The 26202-nt window shown below is 36.2% G+C and overlaps 1 protein-coding gene across 5 annotated transcripts in view; it reads right to left on the bottom strand.

Annotated features, from left to right (window-relative positions):
- Positions 1 to 26202, bottom strand: part of STXBP4 (syntaxin binding protein 4) — a 187096-nt gene that overhangs the window by 41717 nt on the left and 119177 nt on the right. For 4 of the 5 annotated variants that reach the window (XM_068531867.1, XM_068531864.1, XM_068531865.1 and 1 more), the window contains one exon: positions 25083 to 25216. The exons of the other annotated variant lie outside the window; for it this stretch is intronic. In XM_068531867.1, the coding sequence (XP_068387968.1) occupies positions 25083 to 25216 (134 nt within the window). The remainder of the gene's footprint in view (positions 1 to 25082; positions 25217 to 26202) is intronic. 5 annotated transcript variants of the gene reach the window in all.

Below are 26202 nucleotides of genomic sequence, written 5' to 3'. Positions count from 1 at the left end.
TCTAATTAAGAAAATGTAGTTTCCTACTTTCAAGTACACTTTGATTTGAGATGATCTTTAATGATATATTTTAATGATTGTATAAAGTACTTTTAACTAAAAATGCTAAGTATTTATAGCTAAATAAGTGCTTCAAAGTGCTTAAACGTTTCTTTTACTTTTGGCAATCTCCTTCTAATTTTAATGGTTTAATTTGCTTAGAAAGTCATACATCAACACATACATCTAATTATGTGAGTTTACAATCTAAGGAGAAACTACTGATTAGCTCATGTTAACATTTTCATAAATTCAAATGAGATAAAATTTAAATTAACTACCTTCTATTAATTATACAAGTAGCTTCATGGGGTAAAATCTATCTTATTTATGTATTTATTTATTTATTTATTTATGGCTGTGTTGGGTCTTCGTTTTTGTGCAAGGGCTCTCTCTAGTTGTGGCAAGCGGGGGCCACTCCTCATCGCGGTGCGTGGGCCTCTCACTATCGCGGCCTCTCTTGTTGCGGAGCACAGGCTCCAGACGCGCAGGCTCAGTAATTGTGGCTCACAGGCCCAGTCGCTCCGCGGCATGTGGGATCCTCCCAGACCAGGGCTCGAACCCGTGTCCCCTGCATTGGCAGGCAGACTCTCAGCCACTGTGCCACCAGGGAAGCCCTATCTTATTTTTAAATAGAGTCATTCCCGAAAAAAAGCAAACTTAAAACATGCCAACCACTCGCAACTTTTTGCTTTTCCCCAATACAGGCCACGCTGCTTCAACTCATCACTGCATTTGCACAGGCTATTAACTCTGCCTAAAGTTACTAACACTTTCCTTTCTTCTCTGCCTTGTAAACTTCTGCTCACCAATCTGGAACCAGCTTAAATTGTATTTCCTCTGTGCATCCTCCCCTAATTTCCTTGGCAGAGTTCATCTTCCCCTCCTCTATGGTAGTTCTGTGGTTTGTACCAGTCTCTATCACAGCACTTATCACTTTTTCATGTTAAACATGAGTTCCTTGAGGGCATTGGCCATGTTTCATCTTTGTACCACTTTCTGGTACACAGTACAGTCTTCGGTACACAGTACAGTCTTCGGTGCACAGTAAATGTTCAACAATGGTTTGTTGAGTATTCACATCCCAAGAAGTAAGACTTATCTTCAGATTTTTAAAAGTAAGATTGCCTGGAGAGATTTAGGAAAAGTGTTGCATATTAGTTATGAATGTTTTCAGATTAAAGTGACTGACTACCCAATTACAGGCGCAAACAAACAGGAGTTTATTTTTAAGGAGCCTGGAGCTTACTCAACAATAATATCAAGTTCTCAGGTTTTTTCTATCTTTCTACTCCAGCATCCTTTGTGCAACCTTGTAGTTGCAAGAAGGCCTCCAAAGCTACAGACGTCATATCTATACTGAAGGCAGGAAGAAAGGAAAAGGAGGTAGTCCCAGTTCCATCTGTCCTTATCTATTAATTAAAAGTTTTACAGAAGTTCCTAAGCAGATTTTCCTTCATATCTCATTGGCCAGGAATGGGTGGTGTGGCTACTTCCAGATTCAGGAGGCTGAGAAAGCAAGTGTCTGGCTTTAGAGTTTCTACTGTGACAGACTTGGTAGGGCAAACATTAAGTCTGCCATAGATGACAAAAACAAAAATAAAAAGACAACAGGAGAGTGGATGAAGGTTAGTTAAGATATTAAGGTACCTGGTTTGTCAGAATGAGTGTGCCTGAGAAATTGGGGACCCTAGAGTATCAGTGCAAATGTGCATACAGTTAATAACTCATGTTGCGATATTTTCTCAAGACTGTGTTGCTTATAATGGCATAAATAATGAGATAGCTGTTCCAGTCTTGTATCTCGTAATTCTTCCAGTGCTTTTAAATTATGACAGTTCTTTATCTTCCATTTGCTCCAGTTTCCTTTTGATTCCATCACTGCCATTCAAAATTTCTCAGAGCCAAATCTTAAATGTTTCATTCTCTATAAGTGCTTTCCTGATTTTAAAACAATTTCCCTCATTGTTCTTTTGAGCTATTAACACTTTTTTACCATTCATAAAATACTTCATATCTTCAATTTAGCATTATGATAATTTGTACAGTTATTTTATTCCCCTCCTTTCATAGACTGCTAGCTCCTTGAGGGTACTGAGTCTTACTCAGACATACTTGGTTCCAAAAAATTTATTTTCTGAGTTGAATATTTAATTCATTTCCTTTCATCTGCTTAGTCAGACTCTTAGTGTTGGAGGGAAGGAAATGGAAGCTAGACTAACATGTATAAGAACAAGGCCACTGCCTGTTCTTTTAATGGTGACATTAAAAACTAGAGAAAAAAAGGTTTCATTCTGGGTTGAAAATGTGCAAGTGCTAGAAAATAGAACCTCCTCTGAGCTGATGCAACTCAGGTATGGAGCTTGGAAGGCTGGTGGTCCTGTGAAGATTATAAAATAACACTCCTTCCTCTAGGAGATGCGGTGTTGTACCACAGCATCCACGTGGGCGAACACAGAAGGATGGTATTTCAGCCCCGACGTACTCCCTTGACTTGCACGAAATACTCAATGCTCTGTGGCAGCCATACAGAGGAATTTAAGAAGTTTCATTTTCATACAATATATCTACAAGTCTTTCATGATTTCTCCAGGCTCTGTAGTGATGGGAAACATAGAACTTCACATTTTTGGATAGGTCTAATTGTCCAAGGTTCCTTCTCACAATTGAGCCAAAATTTGTCTTCCTGTTGCTCCTATCTGATGGCCCAAAGACTTAACTTCTGATGCTGTATAAAATAACCATGTCCCAAAGCACTATACATGTCTCTGGCAGGAAGCTACCTCCTCGGCAACACAAAAGTAACAGAATGGTGTGTAGCTATTTATAGGTAGGGACCACGGACATTGTATTTGGTTATTAGACATTTGTGCATGTGTACAAAACCTGGTATTTAAAATCCAACAAGTCAAATCTACTTTAAGAATCTAATTTATAAATTCTGGGAATTTTAAACTTCATTTCTATTTTTCCCCCATTGGATCACTGTCTTCTATTATACTTTATTTTATTACCTACTCACTTTAATCACTTGCTGTCCACATTGTTCACTGAAAATTTGACTATTAAGTATGGAATTTTAATTTAAAAATATTATTATTGATAATTAAATACTTGCAGCTAAATTTATAGAGCAGAAAGAACTGATATTGAACATGTAGCAATACTAAATATTATTATTTCTCATGTCTTCTAAGTATCTTGGGTAAGTTCTGAAGTTAATTGTAAAGAGAATTTCAGAAAATAAGGGTTAAATCCTTTCAATTTATAATATTCTCTACTTGAGAAGTATACTTCAGTAACCTTAACTGTGGTTATGTTTAAGAATAAAAGTGAGACTATAATGTTGGTTGAAATTAATAGGTAATCAATTACATTCTTAAAAGTTATCAGTATGATTAAGGCAAAGAAATAAAGGCCAGGTGCAGAAACAAAGACTAGGTACAATATACATATGCTTAGAAAATTCAAAACACTCAAAGGCTCATTTTCCTTGTTTGAGGTATTTAAATATCGAAACCATGAAAGAAAAGGAATAAACTTTTATTGTAAGATTCCATTTATTCAATGATAGTTTGTTAATGCATTTTGGTAATGGACATAGGCTGAGTTAAAGTTTATCTTTGTATTGGTTACAGAAGAAGATTAGCCATCAGTTAAGGTATCATATATATATGGATATATTTTTATTTTATACTTATATATTTTATTTTAAATCAAAACATATAAATATATATTCATCTGCCAATCTTTATTAGGCTAGAGTCTTTTCTTTGTTGATCAGTCCTCTGATTAGGGTTCTGTGTTGTTTTTCTTGCAGAAACCACACCCAAAATGCAACAGCTATCATTTCCAGTTTCAGGTTCTTCAAAGTGGATTGAGAGTTAACAACAGTTATGAAACAACCCAAGAGCAGAAGAATCCTTCTAGACTTTTATAATTTCCCTCCAATCTTTTACAGGTGACTCTTTTACATCTAATCAATAGCATTATTAACTCACCTTTATTAAATCTCTCTAAAGTATTCCACTTAGTTTTTGTAAAATATATATATTAGTGACTATGGAGTCTTTTATAATTTGCTGAGAATAATTTTTTAAAATTTATCTACCAGGACAATTATTTAAAAGCCTTCAGTTTTTCTTGGTTTCCACAATACCACACACACCTAATTTTCCACCTAAATTTAGAAAATGAAAAAAGCCATCTAAATTTTTAAAAGATCACTCCTTTTTTGTCCAGTTTCTTCTTTCTCTACAGACCTCTAAATGTTCCTAGGGTTGAGTCTTGCATCCCCTTCTCTTCCCTACTTAGGAGAGAATGCTCTCTCCTTAGCTTGTTAGATAGTTGGCTCCTAGCCATTTTTCAAGTCTCAGCTTAAATCTTACCACAGACCATTCTTGTCCTCTTCCAAATTTCCTCTATGAGGGCAGGGATCATATTGTTTCATTCATTCCTATCTACTATTAATGTAGCAAAATGACTGACATATAGTTGGTCCTCACAAATGTTTGCTGAATAAATAACACTTTATTCTTGTTCCTTAGAACACTTACCATAATTTGTACGTATAAAATTAAACTTTAAAAACTATCCAGTTACTCCCTACCAAGTATATGCCCCAGGAAGGCCGTGTCTGTTTTACTCCCCCACTCAATATACAGTGTCTGACACATAGTGGGTACTCAGTCTGAATTTGTTGAAGAAACGGAGGGAGGGGAGGAAGGAATAGAAGTGATGATATGATTGAGTGAGAGAACAGAGCCTAAAGGAGAATTCTGTACAGTAATACTCTGAGACTTTGGTAAAAATTCAAACACAAGCTCAAAACATTCAATTAATCATTCAGTTGTTTTGCTCACATAAATGTAAATGTCTGTACCTTTGGAAACAGCTAGATGAGTCGGTATTTCATTTGTAACACAGATTTTTGATGTTATTTAGATGCAGCTGCAACTACCATTTTATTTTCTATTAGTGCAGCCAATTTGGATAGGCCTATATTTCTTTAAGATGCATAATACTTAAAAGACTGCTGTGCTATTTAGTCAAGGCCAGAGTGTTGGGAAGCCTTGACCATGTGATGCACGTTCAGTGAAATAACCTGGAATTTGTCCAGTTTCCTAGAAGTAATGTTAAAGCATAATGGTTGCTATTTCACAACTAGTCTTTTTTATACTAATGGCTGAGCCAAGACGAAAGGCATACTGTGGCTGAAATCTGCCAATATCACTTCACATATGACAGAACTGGATAGGTGTTTGTTTTCCAGAGTGTAAATACCCATTAAAAAATAATGAAATTATAATAGTAGATTGTAATAAGAAAAATTCTTTGAAGAGAATAGATCAAAAAATATTTGTTTAGTACAACATTAAAGAGTCACAGTTTCTGCCTACCAAGAATTCCAAGATTACATCAGACTTAGAAATAAGAAATTTCTTTGTGCATAAAATAAAGCATATTATTAAAAAAATTTAAGAGTGAATCTTTAAATATTTACCTCTTGAGAAATTTCTCTTTAGAAAGATTCTTAATTATACCTAGCTTATTAGCTCATCTGCATTATAATAGCACTTTGTACTTGTTTTCATTAATAAAAGGTTTTGATTAAAAAACCTTACACAGATAGTGCCTCTGCGTAGCTGACTCATATTTTATTATTAGTGGTAGGTGCACAGAGAGGGAATACGCTGGTTTTATACAGGAAATACTACAGAGATTTGAAATCTAGGTCACATAACAGAGCACTGCCAAAACAGAAGAGCACAAAGGCCCAACATTTTTTTGTCTTCCACTCAAACAAAAAAAAAACAAACACCTTTAAACAAAAGTTAACAACTGCTTTGTAATTACATTTGGTTAACTTACATGATAATTAGATACAACCATAATTATCCTTTTTGACCTCTTCACATTCTTAACATGTTACCTTCTTATTTAAGGAAGTTTATATTCAGTGTGTACTAAGAAGAACCACTAGACAGAAAGCCAGATAATAAAATTTGTGCTTCTGTGAAATTTTTTATCTATAAATCTCAAAACTGTTTTAAATACCAATTAAGTTTCTGTAGCATCGTTAGGCATTAGAGTTAAGATGGGGGAACTTGACTTGTCACCTGGCAAGTCAACAACTAAACAAAAAAGAGAGCACACTTGCTGCCCTGCGCATTCCAACAGACTGCTTGCCTTCATGGCTTTCTGAATGTGATATTATGGTAAACACATATCTCTGTGCTGTGATTTAGGCACTAACGGCCTTTGGAAAGAATAGAAATACCACAAAATACTTTGGCTATAAAATATTTAAGCTATACTCTCAAATGCAAATATACTCCACAGCAATGTTTTGAGTGCATTTATAACGTCTTTGGGAAACAGCAATATCTCCTTTGAGCATTAAAAAAAAATATGTTTATAAATGTGTATGTTTCATTGAACTTTCTAGCTCTTGAGACATGAGAAAGTAGCTCAGATGTTTTAATTTAGATATAAACAATCGGGCTTCCCTGGTGGCGCAGTGGTTGAGAGTCTGCCTGCCAATGCAGGGGACACAGGTTCTAGCCCTGGTCCAAGAAGATCCCACATGCTGCGGAGCAATTAAGCCCGTGCGCCACAACTACTGAGCCTGTGCTCTAGAACCCGCGAGCCACAACTACTGAAGCCTGTGCACCTAGAGTCTGTGCTCTGCAACAAGAGAAGCCACCGCAATGAGAAGCTTGGGCACTGCAATGAAGAGTAGCCCCTGCTCACTGCAACTAGAGAAAGCCCGTGTGCAGCAACGAAGACCCAACGCAGCCAAAAATAAAATAAATAAGGTAAATAAATTAAAAAAAATAAATATAAACAATCAAACAAGGCATTATTTCCTGGAGTTTGTCTTTATTCCTATATTGGACTACCAAGACTAAGGTAGGAAGTCTGAACTAAACTAAACCCTTCGTTAACAATTCATAAAAGGATTGAAGAAGTCTTAACTCTTGTCATTTCCCACCGTGGTTAAGCCCAGCACATGAATCACTTCTGACTAATCAAGTTTAGTTCAGATTTGACTCCTGAATTGTAAATTTAAAAAGTAATACAGGTGCTGGAAGATGATACCTTGCCATCCTAACACATGTTCTCATTATTTAGGTCTGCTTCCCTTTGCAATTGCTTTAGAACTCCGAACTTCAGATTCACTGATGGCAGAACTCTGCTGATGAATTACTACTGTAAACTACTGTGATTGGGCTAGAGATCCAAATATTCTAGTAAAAGCTTATTTTTAAATAATCATGTCATTGCATTTCATTAAAGAGAAAACAAATAAACAATGGTTTCTACTCCAAAGAATAAAAAAGAGGGTACAGTTAAAAATTCAGAAAATATGTACATAAAATTTGCTTTTCTATTTGGGAAGAAGTACATAATTAGTCACTCTTTAAAAGAAAATTTCAAGACCATGAACTGAGGCAACACAAGTGGTCACACAAATGTGACCTTCCTCTTAGTCAACTCCTAACAAATGAAAACACACAAAGAACTAGGCAACTGACAGCTCTGCTGGATTAAGAACATCCAAGCTTTTTGTTATCCAAATCTCTAGGAAGTCATATTACAAATTGATATATTTTTCTTATCTCTGGATTAGAAAAAAAGAGCTAGATGATTTAAGAACTATGTTTAATATATTGCATTTATATTTTTAAAAAGAGCCAATGTGTTTCCTAAGGAAGTCTTTGAAGGCTGATTTACTGCAAGATACTTAGAAAAACCTGCAGCAGTCTGTTTCCTTAAGTTAATGTCAATTCACCATCTTCTCAAGCAACAAAACAATAGCACTTTGCTGTTTATAAAAACTCTCCAACCCAAAGCACAGTGATGCACTTCACAGAACCTTGTCAGTACCTTATCAATAAAGACAGATCCACCTTTGGATGATAACCTACATTACAGTACTAGAAGAGAGAAAAAAGGTTTTCAGAAAACAGTAAGGTTGATAAAAAACTTGCTCACAAAAAAAAGAATATTATAGATACTTCACCTATTTTTTTCTGAGCCGCTAAACAGGAGAGTAATTGAAAGGGTGCCAAAACACTCAAAAGCAAGGTTGGCTTTGGGAAATATAACTATTATTGTCATACGCCAATGACCCATTGAGTTTGATTGGGAGAACTCAGGGCTTACTTTTGTTTTTGATCATGAAGCCATGAGAGAGGTGTTGCAGCTTTTATGGTCATGTTCTTCTGCCTTGATTCTATTTGACCAATTATTTTAACCAAGAGGCTAACAAGGCCATTTTTCTTAATCTCCCCTTTCTTTAAAGATACTTGAAATCAATTCGAATCCTTTCCTTAAGTAAACAAAAGAAGAAACTGTTTTCGCTTGGGTTCTCTATTACTTAAATAGTTCACATTTAGCCTAGTCTTAGAAACGTTTCTGTCACAATAGTCTGCACATAATGCACACAGTTGTGATGTGGTGCCCTAAGGGACATATTACTGGTAATGGCCCATCCAGTCATTTGATTATCATTGTATGGTTAATGGCTTCAGGATAATAACTCTGATACAGACAATCAAATGCTTTAATTAGTTTATTATCCTATTTAATTTCAGAACAGAGTCAGGCCATGTTTGGCTTTAATGTGGGGGCACAGTGCAGTGCAACTTTAAGGCCACTATAGACAAGTACAATCCTCAACAGGGTTCCTCAGTTTCTCATATTAGCTCAGCATCCAGGAGTACTCCCAACCTAGATTATATTTGGAAACAATATTTGCATCTTAAAACCAATGAGAAAAGTAGAGAACATTAGGAAAATGATAACTAAAATAACGAAAGTGATGAAAAGTCTTGCAATTGAGTGCCAGTGGAGGGGGAAAATAGAACTAGTAAGTTTGGAAAGGTGGAAAGAGTATGGGATCAACTCTGTTTTATATGCCAGATATTAGGACAAATAAGCTTATAGAAGAATTATTTGTTCCTGCATTTTACAGACGAGGAGACTGAGGTGCAGAGTGGTTATGAAACTCATCAAGAGATGGGATTTGAACCCAGGCAATCTGATTCTCAAGCTCATGCTGTTGGCTACTATATTCCCCCTCCCATTATAGAAAAAAATAACACAAAAGTGTCAGAAGTTTTAAAAATCTGAAATAAAGGACTGAAAGTAATTAGGTCAAAATGCAAACAATGATTGCCTCTTGGCGGTGGAGTGTGAGCAATTTTCCCTGCTTATTCATTCTTTTCAGATCTTTTCAAAATAACAAAAATAAAGTTCAACACATTTTTATGTCAGCAGATAATAAAATAAAAATATTGCCGGCTTAACTAACATTTTCCCTTTTATCTTAGCACTTCTCAATTTAAAAAACTATGCACACGCTAAATGACACTTTGTTGACAGCTATCAGAGCACATTGCATTCCTCACTAGAAAGTCACAGAAACCTGGGCACAGGCAGGAATTTGTTTAAATTAAGTAACTTCTACCATATGCTGTAGGATCTGTATAGATCCAGTTCAATTTCCTATACCTTTTTTCCTTAATCCAACACCTTTTAAACTACTGAGTTACATAACTGATATTTATAAAATGACCAAGAGGTCCTTAGAGATGTTGAAATGCCTTATGAATCACAGAGGAAAGATTAAACTGACATTCAAGTCAGTGTTGGTGTAAAATGTATTCCTGCCCTCGCCAATCTACTGAAGCTTCTCTCTTAAAGGTCACAAATGCTTACAATCACAGCCAATCCATTTTTCACATGTTGTCCTCTTGTTATCAGCACTTAGAACTGCTTAACACTCCCTTTGTGAAATTCTCTTCTCCCTGAGCTCTTTTTTGTTAAGCTCCCCATAATCTCTTCATTCCTACTCCTGTCATCCTGACTGCTCCCCATCTGGCCCCTCTTCTTCTGAGCTGTCCCCAAAGGACTTTTCCTTCTTCTCCTGTTACACCCTTTCTCTGCCATCTTAGGGCTTCAACTATCAGAACTACATGAATTGCTCCCTAAACAACATCTCCAGTCGTGAGCTCTCTCCCACCTCCCTCTCGATGTCTACCAGCATTTCTAACGTCTAATACAGAACTGGTCCTTCTGTCTTTCCTTCTGAGTTCCTTGTGACGTTTAACGGTTCTACCACCCTCCAATAATCCAGGCTTGAAAATTCATGTTATTTTTACCTCACTTCCTTGTTTCTCTCTTCAGCTGATGTTTAGTCCTACACAGGCTACCTCTATGATCTTAGTTTTTTACTTAACACATATTGAATAACTGCTGTAGTAATTTCTGGGGCTACAGTGGTGAACAACACAGTGAGGACCCTGCCTTCCTGAAGTTTATGTTCTGGGGGGGCAGACACAATTTCAGATGGCAATCTGTGCTATTAGAAAAACATGAGTAGAGGGATCATGAGTGATTGGTAGTGATGACTGGGCTAGTATTTTAGATAGAGTGGCCAGGAAAAGCCTCTTTCAAAAGGAGACATTATAGCACGGACCTGAATGAAATGAAGGAGTAAGTCTTGTGAAGATCTGAAGGAAAACGATTCTAGGAAGTTGGAAAAGCAAGTGCAAAGGCACTGGGGTGGAAATGAGTTTGGCATGTTTGAAGAATTATAAAAAGATCAATGTGACTGGTATAGCATAAGCAGGGGAAGAGTAGTAGAGAGCTAGTCAGGGCCAGAAATGAAGGACCTTTCAAGCCATGGTAAGGAGCGTGGATCTTACTCTAAGTGTGATGGGAAGTGATCAGACAGTTTTGACTTGGAGAGTGATGTAGCATGATTTATGTGTTAAAGACCCCTAGACAACAGACTGTAGGGAGAAATAATATAGTGCTTGTTAAATTTTTAAAAATTAACCATGTTCTTAGGCATTACACATGACCCCTGAGCACTTATCAATTCATTTTTAAAAAAAGGTTTCAATTCTACAGGTATGTAATTTCCTAATTCATAAATAATGACATTATGAGTTGAAATAGTTTCATTTCCTTAGTTTACATTAAAAAATTACCATGTTTCTGAAATGGACAGTAAAAGCAATGGAGTATACATTTTTGCCCATTTTATACTTATATGTTACATAAATGAAACTATAACGGGGCATTTGTCATCAGTAATGTCCAACAAAGCAATTAGGAATTAATTAATGAAAGTATTTATAAAGAATCCACAAACTGTTGGTAATGAGGTACAATGTATCATGCATTCAATGTACCAAACAGGAATGAATATTGTTAAAATTATGTTTCCACTGGAGGTCTACAAAGAAGGAAGCTGACAATAAAATGAATGAAAGATAAAGGCATTCCAATTATTGTCATGTTATAAAAGGTTTGTACTCTTATGGTGATGTGAAGATAGAAAATGGAGACATAACAAATGAGTTCATTATGTCAGTATCATTTGGAATCAGACAATTAAGCTTTTGGCATTTACCAACACTGAACAAGACTCATAAAACTAAACATGTCAATTATATCTCAATTAAAAAAAACTAAACACAACTCTGTAGACTGAGAAGGAAAAAAGAGAATTATAAAATTATCAGTATTCATGTTAGGTTTTATAGATTCCTTTTATTAACAGAAAGCAATTCACTCATCTCTGCACTCTCAGAGTTCATTCATTTACTTCCTTGTACACATGTAAGTGTCATGATTGCCTTTTCATTCCCAAAAGTCTAAGAAGGAAAAGGACCATAGTAGGGAGGGATGACTTTCCTTCTTTCTCATTGGATTCATAGGTGAGGTAACTTAACAAGGACTTCATTCATCAGACAGTCACTGAGCATCAGCTTATGTGTCACGCACTGTGATAGGTAGTGGGAATGTGACATGTGAATGAGACATCACGTGGGGAGGAGGAAGAGCTGTTTCTCTCAGCTCATGACACCACTTCTAACATAACAGCAGCTGTCTGCTTCTGGAGGCCCTTGTCTTAACTATGCTTGTAAAGGAGTATCCTTCAATTTCCCCCAACCTTCCTTTGACTGGATAGAAAAGAGTTAAAGAGGTGGCGGAGACAGAAAAGAGTCATCTCATGGCGAGTCTGAAGGTTGACTCAAAGCTCTAAAAATGTAATTTGTATCTTTTACTCTAATAGAAGGAAATTTTTTTATTCCAGGGAAAATTCTAGCCTTGCTGCTTTGAAGGTCATTTTCTCAACTAGGAAGGTAGAAGCAAACGGCAGTAGTTATGATATTCATTTTCTATTGCTGTGTACCAAACTACCGCACACTTGGCAGCTTAAAATAATACATATATATTTTTTATCTCACAGTTTCTGTGGGTCGAGAGTCTGGGCAAGGCTTAGCTGAGTCCTCTGCTTAGGGTCTGGTAAGACTGTGGTTTCATCTGAGGCTTGACTGGGGAAGGCTTTGGTATTGTTAACAGAATTCAATTCCTTGTGGTTATAGGATCCAAGGTTTCAGTTTTCTGGCTGTCAGCCTGAGGCTACTCTCAGCTCCTTGCCATGTGGGTCTCCCAACATAGCAGTTCACTTCTTTGAAGCCAGGAAAGAGTGAGAGACTCCAGCAAAATGAGCACTAAAATCTTATGCAATGTTATCGTGTACATCCTGTCATCTTTGCTGAGTTCTACTGGTTACAAGTAAACCACAGGTCCTGCACATACTCCAGGGGAGGGGAATCACACAAGGGTACGAACACTGGGAAGCAGGGACCATGGAGACCACCAAAGAATCTGCCTACCACACTACTTAGACTTTTCCCCTCTCTATATTAACTTAACATACCAAATCTTCTTTCTCTTTGTTACTGCTTCAAATATAGCTTGTCTCATCTTTAATTTTTTAAAAAAAGTTAAGTTAATCCTGGCTTTAACATTCCTGCCACTGTTCTGTAGAGTTCATGTTAGTTCTAGGTTGTTTCTTTGTCCAATATTTGTATATTTTTTAAACATCTAAGCTCATCAAAGAGTTCTGTGAAGTTTCCCTTGATTTATTTGTATATCACTACCTTTTCTTTCCTACTGAGACTGTAAGTAACTGTGTACAGTACAGTTCTTCTTTTAGGATTTCTTACCCCACAAGCCACATTCCCATTGATGGTTTCTAAACATGAGAACAAATCCATTTTACCTAAATTTAAAACAAAACAAAGCAAGACAAAACTGCTTTCATGGAATCTGTGGTATATGTCCAAATATGTACAAACATAAACAATCACATCCTTTCCATATTCTTTTGGAAGAACTACAATTCCAGCAGATGTTACACAAAACAGTTGAAGTGCTTCAGTATTACAACAGCTTGGCATGCACTAGTTAATGATCTACTTTGAGAAAGTATCATTCATACTCTTTTTCTGCCTGGGCTGTTGAGGTTCCACTCTTACAGATTTACTTTGGTTTCTTTCTTTTTCATCTCTAATGCTCTTTGTGGTGCATCACTCACAGTTCATGGCTTTCAATAGTCTTACTCCCCTTCTATCAGATTTGTTGCTTTGAAAAAAAAGGTTGCAGCTGATGTGTGTCTACATGTACAAGAGAGAAGAGGTGATTCCGCTGTTCCTCAAGTCTCACCTGTGTCATACCTGAGCTTCAGGGACATTCTCAACATTAGCAGAGCCAGCCTCTCTTCTCAGTGCCTGATACACAAATATGCAATGAATATTTGTGGAAAGAACTGACTATTTGATATCTGTTTGCACATACAAGTGGATATTTCTGTATATTAGATTCATGCATATGAGTGGGCATTTATTTCCATAATAGATTCCTAGAAATGAAACTGAAGGGTCAAAGAAAATGTACATTTTAGATTCCTAGAGACACAGACAGACCGTTCTCCAAAAGAGCTGAACTGAGTAGCATATATCAACATTGTGTGAGTGTGCTGGTTTCCTCATGTGCTCACTAACACTACAGACTGAGGGTCATTGTTAATAGATGGCCCTCTGGTGAATAAAAATGGGACCTCATTAGTTTAAGTTCACACCTAAGTAAATGATACTAAAACATATACGTTAAACATATACATGAAATATAGTTATTAAATAGATATTAATCACAATGTTGAAATATTAATGTTTCATGAACCTACTATGTGCCAGGTACTGTTTTAGGCATTACCTAAATTGTGCTGAACAAGACAGTCAAGATCCCTGTTCTCAGGGAGCTCATATTTTAATAGAAGAGACAGAAAATTAACAAGAAAATAAACAAAAAATAGTGTACAGTCGTAAGGAGAGAATAAAATAGGGGCGTGAAATAGAGTATTTGGAGGGAGAGAGAAGGCCCAAATTAAATAGGTAGTTAGGAAAGGCCTTGCTGAGAAGCAGACAATGAGCTGAGGACTGAATGATACAATGAGCCGGACCTCTGTGTCCAGACTGCTCTCTTTGTTTTTCTCAAACATACAAGGCACCTTCCTGCCTCAGGCCTTTGCACCTGCTGTCTGGAACATTCTTGCACCAGATATCTATATGGCTTACTCCTCCCTCATCTGGGTGAAATGCCTGTCAAAGTTGTGCAGAGAATTGATGCCTAGTTATACCCATCCATGGGCACTTTCAGTATTTCTATCATCTATAAAAGGTCGGCAAGGCCTCCCTCTCCACAGACAAGACAGTAAGAAATATGAGAGTCCTCGAAGCTGCCAGTTAGACACAAATTTTATTATTTCAAACTTTATATCCATGAAAAAAAAATTGAGTTGAAGCTGGGTTTCCTATTCAAATTTTTACTGCTATATTAAAGAGTAAAATGATGCTTTGGAATTGTTTTCAGGGATTTTAGCACATCATTTTTACGTGTTCTCAGTGATTTAATAATGATAAATTATATAAATCTACATTAATAGAAATCTTTCATCACCTTCCAAGGTTTCCAGCTTTCCAAAAAAAAGAGGGAGGAAGAGAATAGTTGATCATATCAGACTAGGTTGCAAGGACAAAACCCTTTTACATAATGACAATGAATGATGAAGATTATAATGACTATGATGAGATAAAATAATGATGTATTATAATGATATGAGCCGCTTTATAAACATTAATCAGCTAGTTGCTTCAGTTACATTATCTTTAATCCTCATAACAACCCTATGAGTTGGTGATATCTCCATTTTTATAGGTGAGGAAAATGAGACTCAAGATAGCTTACAGAACCTCTTTTGGGGCTTTTGCACAAATCTATTAGGTGTTAGAGCTGGAATTTGAATCCAGCATATGGTCTTTTCACTATGCTATTCTGCCTCTATAATAGTAAAAGTGAATCTATCTTTTTGACAAAGGTATTCATTTAGGGTGCAAACAACTACTTTTTATGTAAAAACTAAAGATAATTTCACAAATGTTATTTCATTTCATCCCGTAACGTAATAAGCTGTGATGCTTGTTCTTTTCATTTTGTAAATGGAGCAAAAGTCAAGTTGAGGAAGTTACCTAAGGTTTAAAAAATCTTATCCAGGAATTAGGTTTTCTCACTCCCAATGCTGTATCTACTTTGACTTTAACTTTCATTAGCATTTGGGGGTTATTATAAAAGAAATGAGAAACATCAATAGTATTTATAGTCCCAAGATCTAATCATTTTAATCTAATTGGTAACCTTGGTTGGATGAGTTCAGAAGGTCACAAATATGTGAAAAATATTATTAAAGATTTTAGTTTTTGTCTAGGTACATTTATTATTCCCTCTTTATACAATGTTTTGTAAATGATTCGAAAGAGCTTTTATTTATTTATTTATTTTAATTAATTAATTTAATTTATTTTATTTTTGGCTGCACTGGGTCTTTGTTGATGCACTTGGGCTTTTCTCTAGTTGAGGCGAGTGGGGGCTACTCTTTGCCGCAGTGCATGGGGCTCTCACTGCGGTGGCCTCCCCTGTTGGGGAGCACCGGATCTAGGTGCGCGGGCTCTAGAGCGCAGGCTCAGCAGTTGTGGCACACGGACCTAGTTGCTCCGCAGCATGTGGGATCTTCCCAGACCAGGGCTCGAACCTGCGTCCCCTGCACTGGCAGGTGGATTCTTAACCACTGCGCCACCAGGGAAGCCCAGAGAGCTTTTATTTTTTACTGTGAGGTTCCCATGGTGTTTAAAAATTTATTTTACTTAAGGATGCTTTAAATTTTAGAAGTAACAAATGCTCACTCTAAAAAAAACAAAGAAAAAAAAAAATCAAACAATACAGAGGTTTCTAATAAAAAAAAAAAAAAGATATTCTCCCAATCTGACCTCCTGAGAAAACAACTATATCACTGAGTCAGGTATCCATCTATACCTGATTGAAAATTATTAAAGCTTCCTGAACCAATGTAATCTGTTGCTTTATTCTGAATATTTGTAAGTCATGAAAATTAGTCAATGATTCTAATTAAATTAAAAAATGAACTCTAAAACATAATCTTATCTTTACGTAGCACTTTATATTTTACAAAGTGCTTTCATACTAGTTCATTTAATCCTTGAAACAATCTTATGAAGATTGTATCCCCAGTTTAGAGACAGGAAACCAAGACTCCGAGAGGTTATCATATTTTATCATATCTAAGATAACACTGAATATAAGGCATCCTGCCATTTTAGATGCTCCCAAGGAAAAAAAAATTCTGCCAATTAATTGTGATATAATGACTTAACTATACCCCTGTGAGACTTATAGGACTTAATATTAGAAGGCCTAGGTTAGGGTCCTGGAATTGTCCTTTCCAAGCATGTGACTTAAGTAAATTAAGTTCTCTGAGCCTTAATCTTTTCAAATCTTTTAAATTAGACATAATAATGCCTATCTCACAGGGTTGTGTGAGAACATATTGATGTAAAATGGTACTTTTTTTTTTTTTTTAAAGAATTTACAATTTCAAGTTTTTTGTTTTTTTTTTTTTAATAAATTTATTTTTTATTTTATTTGGCTGTGTTGGGTCTTCGTTTCTGTGCAAGGGCTTTCTCTAGTTGCGGCGAGCGGGGGCCACTCTTCATCGCGGTGCGCGGGCCTCTCACTGTCGCGGCCTCTCTTGTTGCGGAGCACAGGCTCCAGACGCGCAGGCTCAGTAGTTGTGGCGCACGGGCCCAGTTGCTCCGCGGCATGTGGGATCTTCCCAGACCAGGGCTCGAACCCGTGTCCCCTGCATTGGGAGGCAGATTCTCAACCACTGCGCCACCAGGGAAGCCCTAAAATGGTACTTTTAAACTGTAAAACTCATAAAATTTAAAAAATCTATATCTTTGGTATTATTATTTTAAAATATATTATCTGTAATAGTAATATTAATATTCTGTTGTTGAAGGCAGGAACTTCTGCATCTAAATTGAACTATTTTATCATATTAAATAATCATTAAAGCTGTAGCTGTACACAACTGCTACTGCTGCTGTCTTTCCTGAGATGAGTTAATACTTTGTCCTCATATGAACTCTGGAGAACACCTATTCCATTAACCTAAAAGAATGCATTCAGTTTGAATGAGGACATTTTCAGGCCTTGAGGGAAAATATTTCTTTCTGCCACCATTTACATTTTGCTTGTCCAGTTATAGGATAGAAACATGAACTATACTTTAGACATCCTATTATTATAGTGGTTTCTAACTGTACAAGGAATTAGTTTCATTTTTTGGAACAGAGCTAATTCACTACACTTTACCATCTATGCCTTCTGTAATTTCTGAAGCATTCCTTGTATTTTTTCTGCTTTTGTGTTGGAAATCATTTTATGTTATAGTCTGTTCACCATGTTAGTACTAAGGTATACAGCCTTTTACTTAATTAAATCCTAGATATTGTGCATTCTGCAATCCCCTTGACAACTATATTCCTGCTTTGTGTGAGAAATTAGGTCTTGCTTGTCTAGCCATGCCTTCATACCTTACGGCTGCTGGTAGTATATGTGATTAAAGCATATATCTGAAATACTGTCCTGTAAATGATCTTCTATGAAAACGCATACGATGTGGTAGCTCTGGGATTGACTCACCCTGGATATCTGTTTGTGTATACTAAATACTGGAAACATGGTGGCTTCCTGATTTTAATGACTGACAAACTGTATTATGTTTGCTTCCTATGTACCAATAGAGAATAGCAGATGGTTACTACAGATTTGGTATTATTAAATCATTTCAACACTTCAATTCTCAGTAACTTGTTTAATGAAAAAGGCAAATACCCAACACTTAATTAATGTGCAGAAGGAGCAGTAGGGAAACATGAGGTAGTCTAAGATCCAAGATGATGACAGGCAATTGCTTTGTGCTGTGGACTTTTGGTTACTCATTGACCCGATATGCAATGATTATCAAATTTAAACATTAATACTGAATTTCAAGTGTTCCAAAAAATTATACATGATGACCAACTTCTCTTTTTAAAAATGAACATTTGTTCCTTGTTACTCCAAACCTAGCCCATGCTACTACCATCTCCTATGTAAATCATGTAATAGCCAACTAGTCTTCCTGCTTTCTTCACTCTTGGCTACTCTTACAGTCCAGTTTCAAAAAACTGCCTGAATGATCTTTTAAAATGTAGACCAGATCGATCATGTTATTCCTTCTGCTTAAAACCATTAACAGCTTCTATAATACTCAAAATACAATCCAAACTCCTTCCTATGGTGTTCAAAGCCCTATATGACCTGGCTCCTTTCTAAATCTCCACCCTTACCTCCTGCTACTCTCCTGCTTGCTCATATGTATCAGATACCCAGGCTTTTTTTCTGTCCCTCAAATATGTCAAGATTGCCCCTATCTCAAGGCTTTTATAGTTGGCCTAAAATACTCTTTCCATATAGGTTTCCTCCTGGCTGGATCTTGGTTCAAATGACACCTCTTCAAAAAAGGAGGAGTAACATCCCCACTGACTCACATTCCCTTACACATCATCTGGCTTATTATATGCCTAACAGTCATCACTGTCTGGAATTGTCATGTACTTATTTGCTAACTTGTTTGTCCATCTCTGCCCTTACAATTTACTTAAGCAGCTTGATAGCAAGGATTTTGTTTATGCTGTTATCAAAGGGTCTATGTCAGGGTCTGGCGCGTTGTAGATACTCAATAAATAATTCATGAAAGAACGAAGTAGTGAATCTAAGTGAATCTAAATGATTGCCTTTTCTTAAGTGATATATTTTTCCCTCACTTTTGTTTTTGGAAATAAAATTGTACCAGGAAAGAAATTACTTATTTTGCTTGAGGCTAATAATAATTTGCCCACTTAAAACAAAATTGAATAACTCAAGTATAGTTTATTTTCCAGAAACCACCCACGATTAAATTTGATATATTTTCTAAATGGAACATTATAGCAGTAACCTACTTTCAATTTGCAACAATATAAGAGAATATGTGAGTTTGCCATTTTCCTTGAATGGTAAGACACCAGAAATATTTACAGTGGTTATTATCTGGCTCTGAATAACCAAGTCGCTAGAGAATAGGTCTGTCTTAAAAAACAGGTGAAACTGTCTCTCAAATGGCATCAGATCACATAACCTACTCCCTATGCGTGAAACATTTTCCCCAATTCTAGGAGAAGAAAGATATATAAATAATATGATCACTTTATGGGAAGTAAATACAATAATGCCCATTCTAAATAGTATAGCTGACTTTCAAAGATATATATATATATATACACACATGGCTATACACACGTATACACATGGTATATATATATATACAAGGCTTTTCCTTTGATAAATTCATGTTGGTTAATAAAAATATGCTTTGAAGGAAATAAGGAAAGCAAAGATGAGAGTCTGAGACCTCGAATAAGTACAATGAGAAGATGCTATATCAAGTGTGAGCTTTGGATCCAAAAGAAAAATTGTGAAGGCCTTTAAATATTGCAGTACTGCATTTCCCCTTTTTCTCAAAGAGCCTTTTCCCATCTGCCTAAATAACTTCTAATTACCATCAGAATGTAAAGACAAAAAGCAGCTATTACTGACATTCTAATTTTAAAAGTTAAAATATTGCTAATTTCAGACAGGAATATCTAAATTGAGACAGGAGTCTTACATAGACAAATATGTGTAATCGGATGGTTGTTGCTTGGTAGGGGAAAGGTTCATCCTTATTTTCAATGGGTTGAGTAAAAGCTATATAATTATTCAACCAATATGTAACAGTTGAACATCCATACTTCTGCTTTTATAAGAAACGCCACATGGGGCTTCCCTGGTGGCGCAGTGGTTGAGAATCTGCCTGCCAATGCTAGGGGACACGGGTTCGAGCCCTGGTCTGGGAAGATCCCACATGCCGCGGGGCAACTGGGCCCGTGAGCCACAATTACTGAGCCTGCGCGTCTGGAGCCTGTGCTCCGCAACAAGAGAGGCTGCGACAGTGAAAGGACCGCGCACCGCGATGAGGAGTGGCCCCCGCTTGCCACAACTAGAGAAAGCCCTCGCACAGAAACGAAAGACCCAACACAGCCATAAATAGATAAATTAAAAACATTAAAAAAAAAAAAAAAAAAAAGAAATGCCACAATGAAAATACTTGTATATACATTTTTAAGCACATCACTGATTATTCTCTTTGCAAAAATACTAACAGGTGGGATTATCAGGTTAAAACATATGACCATTAAAATTTTCTTCTAACTTTCAAAAAACCTTTTCAAATAGACTTTTTAAAAGCTCTTGATATATACTGCAAAACTGATTCCCAAGAATGTTGTGTCAAGTTATATTCCCACCTGTAGCGGATGAGAATACTTACTTTCAAATTTAATTGGTGGCAGGCCCAGATGGCTCCTAAACTGAAGGGATTTTTCTTTTTTTTAATGCCTTATATGTAAGTTGAGAAAAGAAAGTGTATTTTATGCTGGAAGGTTCCTGCTCCTTGCGTCCTTTGCTCTGGCATCATTTGGGCCCTCATGGGTGTTTGAACATTTGCTCCAGCTGCTCATGTCAATCCTGTGTATCTCAGAAGCTGAAGACCCCAGTTATTATTATAGTTTTACCCTCTGTTTTTGGTGCAGGGAGGCGTTCCTTTCTCGGTTTTTATCTTTTGAACACACACACGACTTTAAACGTCATTTCTAAGTGTAGGAACAGAATGGCATGAGATCACCCTACCATCTTGATCCTGAAGTCTATTCTGAATCTTGACAGCTACCTCCTATTTTCTTGAAAGTGGACTTTTTCATAATCATATATTTCTATGTATACATATATATATATATTTGTTTATAAGAGCTTGAATGAACTGTGTGTGTGTGTTGTATGTTTCTCTTTATACAAGCCTTGAATGTAGAGAGCTCTCTACTCAGAATTGGTTTTTGACCTTTGCAAGAATATGTGGATCCCTGGCTGCCCTGACACTCAACCAAGTTGTTGTTGAAGGTATGCTCTAAAGCTCAGGCTGGAGGCTGGCCCATGTGCACTTGCATTGCAAGTATAAGGACAGTGCAGCAGTCTGAGGGGAGTGAGTCATGAGCCAGGACCAGAGGCGGCTGTGCAGAGCAGTGTGGCCTGTGGTGCAGAAGCTGCTGTGCCAGGTTCCCTTTACATTTATTTCTTTACATACACTTCTTGTATGCCCCAGTGTGTGTCAGGTCTAAAGTGTGTCTAGGCTGCCTAAAGGACCAAGCCCCAGGTGGCCTTCTGCTTGACACAGAAACTGCGTGGACCCTGAGGATTTCAACAAATGACATTGACTCTCCAAAATAATAGAGTAAAAAGAGTCCATCTACCTCCTAGCCAGTCTTTGACTTTATTCATTACCCCTTCAAATTAGAATGCAGGAAGGGGTTCCCTCCTGCCGGGGTTCCCTCCAGTTATTCCCATAATTGCTATTGTTGTTTAGCAGAGGACCTTCATGCTTCTCTTCTATGTGGTCCTACCTGCCCTATGTAGAAAAGTTTTGGGGATTTGCCTGTAACTGCTAGTGCTTTTGAAGACTTCCCCCCTATTTTTATATTCCATTGATCATTTCCATGGGAAGGAAGGTAGAAGCCTGTGTTTACTCTGCTGATTTACCAGGGAGTCAATAAGTTCTCTTTTTATAAAAAACCTCCTATTGGATATCCAGCCAGATATTGTTTATTTATTTTTTTTTCAGATATTGTCTTAATATGCATTTTTTAAAAATAGAACTGCCTCTTCCTGCTTTCATTACAGAATTTTGTTAATCTAGATGTCAATCAAATGAAGATTACACTTTAAAACATGTACTTATTTCAAATAAAGATGACACTAAAGCACTACAATACTGACCATGTAAATATTGATGGAGATCAATATAAGGGCCTCCAGGGGTCCCAGTACTGATTGAAAATGCCTATTATGTCTACATACTGTTTCACTGAAGGTAATGTAACAGAGCAGATCTAAATTTCCTTACAGTTAGCAATAAACAACTGAAAGATAAGCGGCTGATTCATACATTTAACTGCAGTTTCCTGTGATGATTACGTTCTAACTCAAAATCAATAATAGCATTAAATATTATATATTAAGAAAAGCTCTCAGCTATGACATTTTCAAATGTATCGAAGTTAAACAAACTTCAGAAAATAATTATATAATACTTACCATAGAGAAAAAGTATTCTTTAAATTAATTACTATAAATAGTAATGTGGTACCAGCAGCAGTAACAGCCATTTATAGAACATCTTATACTTTCAGGTACTTTACATGTATCTCATTTAATCCTCCAATCCTGCCACTTCAGATATTATAATCTCTACCTTTTATATGAGGAAACAGGCCCAGAGGTTAAGTAATTTGCCTAATGAAGTTGGATGACCAATTGAGGTGCTCCCTGGGGTACCTCTAGGGAACATCAGAGATTCTGAGGCACATTGTTTACGTGCATTCAAAGTGCTGCTTGACTCTTGGCTGCCTATGTGATTCATATACTTCTCCACTGCTATAGGTATTCTTGTGAGAGATGGATGGCCATGTTTGCAATGCTGTAGAAAGCATTCGTATCCCCTGTAATTTTACATCAGGGGTTCTTAAGTTGGGGTTCATAAACACTCTGAAAATGCATGAAAAAAATGTGCTTAATTGCATATTTCTGGGAAGAGGACTTTCACCAGATTTCAATGGAGTCCATGATCCAAAAATGGTTCGGAATTGTCCTCTAGATATTCCTTAGTGACTGGTTTTAATCTATAAGACCTAAGAAATCTTAATTTCATTTCTGAGGAAATTCCATAGTATAACATCCTGGAGTATACTTAAATTAACAAGAAAGTGGAGGCAATTACCCAAATGAAAATTTCAAATTGAAACTTGAAATAATCAGAGAGCCATGGCAAAGGAAATGAGGTGGAGGCTGTGGCTGAATTATCTACCACACGATAGCAATTTTCTCCTTTTCATTACAGACAGAAAAAGCTACTGCTTAAAGAGAAAGAAAAATGAGCTGAGTTTATCTGAATTATCACACTGAAAAAGATATGTCACATATAATTACAAAAGTGCTGGGAAATATGCAAACATTAGCAATTGTATTTCTAAATAGGAAGACAACATAGAAACAATTTGCTAGTTTTAAGCAGTGGAGTGGGTATAATCTTATAACAGATAAAGAGTGAAGATGTAATTTTCCACTTTTCTTCCAAAGAAGTTCTGCTGAAGTTCAAAAATTTTCTTTGAATAATCATGTTTGACAAATATAAAGGTTAATGCTAGCAAGGTAATTAAAATTAATGATTACAATGTCCACTGGGCTATGTCTGTGCAGGTGTTTCCCTCCACTGTACCCACCCTAGCTTAAAAATGTCTGATATATAAAATTCTGATCTTACACATAATACATTAGTAGTGGCTATTTTCATCCCTCCTAAAAAATACAGAATTTCTTTATAAAAAGAGTTTTTATAGGGTTTCTAAAATATAATTTGATTTTAAAAAATGTAATAGGTCATACAAAATTACAAAAAAATACTCATTGCAGAAATTGAGCAGATACTATTAGAGGCATGGATTCCAATCCTCTATAGCATTGTTTTAAAATCAAAGGTTACCTTGAAGGAAGGGTCTTGAACATTGCCCCTATTACCTAGTCAGGTCATCTACTACCCAGGACTTTACTCAAAATGTACTAGTTTGATACTTGATTAACATAGATTTTTTTTTTCTTTTATAAATTTTTTGTGATTTTTTTTAGTATATTAACACAGACTTTTCTCTCTCTCTCTGTCTCTCTCTCTCTCTCTCTCTCTCTATATATATATATATATATACATATAAAATCTGGTCCCCAGCATGGAGATTAAGAGTGCAGATTAGAGGAATAATAGACCATTAGATGCTAGCACAAAGACAACCAGCAGACACACTGACTCCAAGGGAAGAGACAGAACACAAACAAAAAGGAAGTCCAAATACATGTTGGGAAAAAAGTACCTGGAGATAGGAAGAGGGAAGGATGGAAATATCTAATCATTTAAGCTTTCCCCAAGGATCTCCCTGTCAGTTGGGATGTTGGAGGTTACTGAGAGCACCGCTGACTCTGGGGGTGTCCAGTGACAGATCATGCAGTCCCTTGAGAGAGGTATTCTCTCAGCTCTGAAGAGTAGGGAACTGGTTCAGCTGTTCTACAGCCCTTTAATTAGTTACCCTGCTGACTGCCCCAGGGTTTGCTCCTAGTTTTCCCTGCTTGTGATCTTGAGGGTTTTTCATGGTTCTACTTAACTCACTGTCTTTCACCTTTATTGTGTTCTGGGGTCTTTTGCACAGCTGGGCTGTATCTTCAATCTTATTCCATCTGTTGTATATTATTGAAAATTTCCTCAATGTTGATTCCAACCTTCTAGGTTTCCAGTGCTGTTGTGGATTTATTTTTATATTTATTCTTCCATTTCAAAGAGACTTTAGATGGAAGTAGAGGTTAAAAAAAAAAGTCTTAATCAGCTACCTTCTGTTGGAAGCCATTTTGAGCACTTTAAATAAAGCAAGTATTCTCCCCCTACAATTGGTTGCATTAAGATTTTTATCGATAAGCTATCAATTTTACTGTAGGCAAACCAATGCATTTAACAAGGTTAAACTATCAAACTTGAAATTTTCTTCTTTTGTTTTGCTAAATAAGTTATTTTTAAAAGCGTGAAAAAAATGCAGAAAACTTACAATCCATATCAAGTATGGCACGGACAGATTTAACAAGTTCCTTAGATTCAAGTGCCAGCGTTGCTGGGATGTTACGTCCACTCCTTCCCAGTGGTGTGAGGGATGTCTGGGAAGCTAACATAGCTCTTCTTTCACTATGGGGGCAATAAAATAAAGCTAAACTTATTACACAATGAATAATATCTATCTTTGCTAAATCTGAATTCTTCTTATTAGTTATGAAATTGTACAAAAATTTTTGATTTCTGGGAACATTATATTCTTATAGCCATAATCGAAATAATTCCCACAAAATAATATTTCTGTTTTCAATTCTTTATTATATAATAAATAGGCATATTTAAAAAATTAGGTTTACCTTATACATAAGGAGGAAGGGATAGAAGGATAGCTCCCTCCTAAATCATTTGTTTGGCTTATTTTGTGAGTGCTTGTGTTATGCTAACATGATGTGGCCTTTTATTTAGTTTTGTAAACACTTAAATTAAGCACTTAAACATAAATTTGTTAAAGAGACATTTACTACTACTTCTAGTAATATTAAATATAAATTCAATATGTATATTTGCTCCTGAAATTCTCTCTTAAACTCTTCCATTTGCTATCCCTAAATCTAAAAAAGCCTAGAGCATTTATACCACTTCTAAAAAATGCAAATGTCACCTGAAATGAATGCATTCTGATACAATTAAAATGCAAGGTTTTACTTTTACCATTATGCTGAAACTTTTACTTGAAAAGAGACAATTTTAAACTGATGACAAAGCCATCATTACTTATAATCCATCTTCCTAAGCATGATAGTATTAATTCACAAGGAGAAACTAAGGCGTCAATTCTCAAATTCAAATACAGAGCCTTTATTCCGTGTAGAATACCAAGGCCAATATCCACTACAGATGGTATAGTGTATTAAAAAGACTGAGCCGAATTTTACTAGTGTTTAACTTTCCAAGATGTAGGAAAAAGTTGCTTAATGTTGCTTTTTCTTAAAAAAAATTGATGTATAGTTGATTTACAATGTTGTGTTACTTTCAGGTGTTCAGCAAAGTGATTCAGTTACATATATTAATGTTGCTTTTTAAAGTTACCTTTGTCCTGTGAACCTGCAAGGGCAGGC

The sequence above is a fragment of the Eschrichtius robustus genome, chromosome 20 (genome assembly GCF_028021215.1).
Source record: "Eschrichtius robustus isolate mEscRob2 chromosome 20, mEscRob2.pri, whole genome shotgun sequence".
Taxonomy (NCBI): domain Eukaryota; kingdom Metazoa; phylum Chordata; class Mammalia; order Artiodactyla; family Eschrichtiidae; genus Eschrichtius; species Eschrichtius robustus.
This window is presented reverse-complemented; position numbering and strand designations above follow the sequence as displayed.